The 5725-nt window shown below is 33.8% G+C and overlaps 1 protein-coding gene across 5 annotated transcripts; it reads left to right on the forward strand.

Annotated features, from left to right (window-relative positions):
* The first annotated feature begins 1588 nt into the window (after window positions 1-1588).
* Window positions 1589-5058, forward strand: LOC104244300 (uncharacterized). Of its 5 annotated transcripts, XR_715473.2 has the most exons (5): window positions 1608-3030; window positions 3124-3195; window positions 3397-3499; window positions 4214-4418; window positions 4528-5058. XR_715473.2 is itself a non-coding variant. In XM_009799698.2 (3 exons), exons 1-3 carry the CDS (start codon window positions 2089-2091, stop codon window positions 3400-3402), a joined length of 1020 nt encoding a protein of 339 aa, XP_009798000.1. In that variant the 5' UTR covers window positions 1589-2088; the 3' UTR covers window positions 3403-3686. The 5 variants fall into 5 exon arrangements, 1 of the variants encoding a protein (XP_009798000.1); XR_715469.2 differs by having other exon boundaries at window positions 4214-5058; XR_715472.2 differs by having other exon boundaries at window positions 4219-5058.
* The last annotated feature ends 667 nt before the right edge of the window (window positions 5059-5725 follow it).

The raw sequence follows: 5725 nt of genomic DNA on the forward strand, positions 1-5725 counted from the left end.
AAATAACTTCTCAAGAGTATTCCTAAATAATTTAGATATAATAAACATGAAGCCATAAACTTTTGAACCAACAACCTTACGAACCACACGAATTTCATAAACTTCCGAATCGCTAAACTTTTGAAATCGCATACTTTCGAATCCGTAAACTTTCAAACACATAAACCTCCGAACTCATAACTTTGGAACTTATAAAATTTCGAACGTGTAAACCGAAAGATGAAAAAACTAAAACTGTAAATATACTAAAAAGTATTATTTTTTTCTCCTGGGGGGAGGGGGGGTGGTGCAGAAAAATAAAAAAATAGAAAACAAAAAATTAAAAATAAAAAAAAGTAAAAAAAAAATAAGGGGGTTAGCTGGGAGGGGTTGGGGGGTTGGGTGGTGCAGAAAAACAAAAATAATTAAATTTAAAATTACAAAAAAAGAAGTAAAAAAGTAATTTTTTAGGGGAGGTAGCAGGGTGGGTGGTGATGAAAAAAAATTGCAATTTAAAAAAAAAAGCCTTTTTGGTGAGAGGGAGTGGGGTTGGGTAGGTGGATGTGGGATGTAGGGTGGATTGGTGAGAGTGAGGAAGGTTGAGAATGAGTTTTAAATATTTTCCTCCAATTGGAGGAAAATGAGTTTATAAGGAAACATAAAAAAATTGGAAAATATTTTCCAAAAAATGTTTTCCACCGTACCAAACATACCCTTAATTACTCCACAGATGGAGCACTACTAATGAAAGAAATTTAACATGTTACCTCTTTTTACGAATATGAATTTGAATAAATAAAAAGAACGGAAAAGGGTTCAAAATGCCCTAAACTATTGGAAAAGGTTTAAAAATACCCTTCATCCATCTATAGGGCTAAAAATATCTATGCATTCATCTTTTTGGTTCACTATTCCCTTTGACCATTAGGTCAATGTTAAATTAAAAATAATTATTATTCTTTTTGTAAAACTTAAAAAAATATTTTACAAAATATTTTTGTTTTTAAAACTAATGCACCAGTAGTCCACTAATTTAGTAAAGTCTTCTTTTTCTTTTTCTTTTCTTCTTTTTTTTTTTTCAATTTTTACAAAAAACAATTCAGTTTTTAATAAAATATTTTCGTTTTTTAAAAACTGGAATTTTTTTTAAAAACGAAAATAATTTTTCTTTTAAAAAACTGAAAAACGAAATGCTTTAAAAAAACTGAAAAAATGAAAAAAATATTTTATTAAAAATATTTTTGGTTTTTACAATTTTTTTCCAGTTTTTATAAAAAATAATGCTTTAAAATAACTAAAAAGAATGAAAAAAATTATTTTTTTTTTGTAAAAATTGAATTTGTTTTTTAAAAATTGAAAAATAATAAGAAGAATACTTTACTAAATGAGTGGACTATTGGTGCATTAGTTTAAAAAAAGGAAAATATTTTATAATTATTTTTTTAAATTTTACAAAAAGAATAATAATTATTTTTAATTTAGCATTGACCTAAGGGTCAAAGCGTATAAGTGAACAAAAAAAATTGATAAAAGAGTATTTTTAACCCAATAAATGAATGAAAGGTATTTGTAATCAGATTCCAATAGCTTAGGGCATTTTGAACCTTTTACGTAAAAAGAAAGAAGTTAAGGGCGTAGAATGGGGAATATAGAAGAGAAACTCCCATCTGCATCTAATCTCAGGATTCAGGCTGACTCAAAGGGGTTGTTAATTGTTATTTTACTCTCTAATCAACTGTCTTCCTCTATACACTACTGCTATTCCTCTTTCACTTCTCCCTTTCCTCCAAGCCATCGCCTCTCTAGGGTTCCTTTCATCTCCATCCAAAGTTTCCTCTTCCCCCTTATTCCAATTTTCTCTTCACACGAAATTCACCTCTTTTTTATTTATCCATTAAAATTTAATTCACATATCTATATTTCCATCCATTTAATTACTCATTATATTTCACAATGAGGATTTCTTGGTTTCTTAAGAGTCAATTGCCTTGATATAGTTGCTTCAAATTATCCGATCGGCTCTTTGTTGTTACTTCTTTGAGAGAAATTGAAGAAAATATTGATTTGGGGTATTATTTGTTTGTTAAATCTGAGAAAAGAATTATTACTATGGCTTCTACAGTACCGGCGAAGTCGAATAATCCACTTCATAACTTCGATTTTTCCCACTTGAAATGGAAGAAGAATCATCATTCGAACAATCACCAACGTCGCCGCTCCAACAAGCTGTCGTCTGACTCTTCCTCTCCGTCACGACACGATTCGCCGCTAAGACAGTCTCAGTCCCAGTCCCCGATGCGTGAATCCCTCGCGGCGGCACGTCAGTCTCCAATAAGTGAATCTGCTGCGACGACGCGTCAATCGCCGATGCACAATTCGGCTGCGGCGGCGCGTCACTCTCCGATGCGCGATTCTGCCGCGGCTGCTCGCCGGTCTCCGATGCATGAACCTATAGCGGGGTTTCTCCGGTCTCCGATGCGTGAATCAGCACGTCAGTCTCCGATGCACGATTCTGCTACGGCGCATCAGTCTCCGATGCGTGATCCTGTTCCGTCGATTCAACGATCAAAGCATAAGGTACCAGAGATTAATGCTGTCAGTAGCAAAGAAAGCAGATCCAAAATCTTAATCAAAATCCCGCGCAAAAACAAACCTGAAGAAATTCAAATCAACGAGGATCAAAATCAAAAGGAGGCAGACGAATCACACGACGAAGCTGCAGCAGCTGAGGAAACAGCACAAAAAACGTGGAATCTGAGACCTCGAAAACCAATACACAAATCACTGAATATAAACGGAGGAGTTCCATTTCGATCCAGTGGATCCGCGATGCAGGAGATCAAATCTCAATCACCTCATCAGATTATGAACATGAACAAGCCGGAAAATAATGAAACCCATGCTGCTTCTGCTCAGAAGAAGGAAAAAAGGCAAAGGTTTTCCATGGCCTTATCCAGAGAAGAGATCGATGAAGATATATATGCTATGACTGGATTAAAAGCTGCTAGAAGACCTAAGAAGAGAATTAAAGCTGTTCAGAAACAACTTGATGTAAGTATTTATCACTTATCGTCACTTTTTTTTTCCCTTTCTATTTTGCTCCTATGATTTCTAGTTATCTGATGATTTGAATTTCTTTTACAGACACTCTTCCCTGGTTTATGGCTTGCTTCAATAACTCCTGATTCATATAAAGTTTGTGAAAATCTTCCAAAGGTATAATTTACTGTTTGATGGATTTAAGTTTAAACTATCAATGCAATGTAACCTGTTATAACACGTTACTTACCATTTATTTAGGTTGCGGTTAGCTTTTAAGTGACCTGATTGTGCATAAAACTTAACTCATGATAAGATTAGATATTATTTTCTCCCATAGACTTGTGCGTGTATGTGACAGTGTGATTTTCCTTGCAGGGTTAGAAGAAATTCTTCAAAGGTGGTTTGTCCTTCGAATGTCCTTGGTTTTTGTGGAAGTTTGAAGGTGAAGGCTTCCAAATTTTATGATTTGCATTTGGAGGTATAATCAGTTCTTATATCTGTAAAAGATGAAAGGAAGAATAAACATTTTTTGTTCTTGCTCTGCTTCAGCACTAGTTTTTCATTAGGTTTCAGGAATAGTAGCTGAAGTTTATTTCTTTGATTTCATCATAGTTGTAGATGTAAATATGGCTTTCTAACAAATTAATGGAATTTTGCTTTTGATACCCCTTATGCTGGTTTTACTTCTTTGAATGGTCCTTTTCTTGTTTGCCTTTATTCTAAATACAGAATGAGTATATTGTAGTGGAAGCCCCTGCTATGAGGATCCAGTGATAGTGTTTTCCTCTATTCCTTTTTGTCTTTCAGGATGAAAATGATGCAAAATTCTTAAGGGGTGATATGTGATCTTAATTCAATCAATAATGGACAAATGGAGCTTACCTACTTAGAATAAAGCCCACAAAAACCTTCTTAACATTATCTATGATACTCCTAAAGTTACCCGTTTAAAAAAAACATTATCTATGATACTCCTTTGAGCTAACTTTGTTTTTGCTATCCTTTAGTTATTAGGATATAGATTAGAAGTCACAGCTCAATGATCATGTATAAAGTTTGGGATGCCAAACTCAATTTGTATCTTTTTGCACATCAATGATCAATGGTGGCTGTTTACTAATAAAAAAAATGTTTCATAAAGAACAGTTGATTTTGTTCTAAGTGAAATTTTGTTGTGCTTTTGGATTTTAAGTTCAGGAATAATATTTTCAGCCTTGTAACGGTAACTGTTAGAAATGTTATCGGATGCAATTCTCTTCTCCCAAATGCATTATCTGATTGGGAGGCTGGCAATTGGCTAAGCTGATATGTGGAGGAGCTGCCATTTTGACACGAACTATCCCACTAAATACAAGCTATCTTATCACTATATACCTGTTGAAGTAGGTCAGTGGGAGGTAATATGTCATACGTATATAATTATTTGATGAATATACACAAGCAGAAAGGTTTCATTACTTTTTCACTGCTGCATTTTTGGACTTCTCAACTAACCAATGGTTTTAGACAGCTTTAAACTGACCTGGTTTGGCTGAGTTAAGTGGACAAGTTGTGAAGCTGAAGAACATGTCCAGGTTCCACTGTGTATCTTCTCATAATGGAGTTTGCTGCACATCATAGAGCCTATAATTTCTTTCCTTGCTTCCTGATCATAGGCGAGGAACCTGAACGATTGGCTTGCAACACACTGTGCTGCTGTATCAAAAGTCATTACTTCATCGCTTAAGGCGATGTAACACAAGGGGTTATTGCTTCATGGTGAAGCTATGTGCTTTAGGGAAGTTTGCGCTGCTTCAAACATGAGTTACAAAGTAATCCGAACGAGCAGTTAGTACTTTGAATCTCAACTGTGAAGAGTTGGATTAGTATTGACATTATCATATATTAGGCATTAGATGCTGAAATTAGTTATTTACCTACCAATTTATTGATTATTGTTTTACTAAATTCATATATGTTTGACATAATTTAATTTTCTGTAAGCTGTGCATTTCACTTCAAAGAAGCGTGTGCTTAGGTTCATGCTTTTCACATCAAGCTCCACGATCTCTGTTGGTCTTTTTAGGGGTCGTCTGGTAAAGTGCGGGATTTCGATTGCCTTTTCGAAACCGGGATTAGTTATACCATTATTGTGGTATTATCCTATCCCACCTTGAGGTTGATAACAATCCCGATATTACTAATCTTGGGATAAAATACTAATAGGACAAAAATGTCCTTCTCTGAGTCTTTTAAAAAATGCAAGGTTAAAATTAGTAATAAAATATATCCCAATTTATCTAGTGTAAATCAATTAGTACATGTTTTTATACTATACCGGTATATCCTATTTTTAGTTTAATAAACTAAATATTTACCCATAAAAGTATATCCATTAAATAATTCTGTAATTATTCAATCGCTGTCATTATAATCTCAACTTCTCCCCCAACCAAATGACCTCTGTAGCATAGCAGCCAAGAGTATGGTCAAAAGGTCAATGAAGTAGGCAGTGTTATTAAAAGCTATTGCTTCATTGTTTAAAGCGATGAAGCAATGCGGAGTTTTTAAAATTATTTTATTTTGAAAACATTTTTCTCAAAAAATATTTTTTGGTGAGAATCAATTTGTATTGCTAATTAATTTGAAAAGTATTTTTAAGCAGTAATCAGTATTTGGTCAAGCTTTTAAAAGTACATTGTATATTTTCTCAAAAGTCCTTTTA

The sequence above is a fragment of the Nicotiana sylvestris genome, chromosome 8, assembly GCF_000393655.2.
Source record: "Nicotiana sylvestris chromosome 8, ASM39365v2, whole genome shotgun sequence".
Taxonomy (NCBI): Eukaryota; Viridiplantae; Streptophyta; class Magnoliopsida; order Solanales; family Solanaceae; genus Nicotiana; species Nicotiana sylvestris.

Coding starts and splice junctions, on each gene's coding strand:
- LOC104244300 (XM_009799698.2), top strand. CDS start 2,089: ATGGCTTCTACAGTACCGGCGAAGTCGAATAATCCACTTCATAACTTC. Junction 3,031..3,123: donor CTGTTCAGAAACAACTTGAT/GTAAGTATTTAT, acceptor TTTCTTTTACAG/ACACTCTTCCCTGGTTTATG.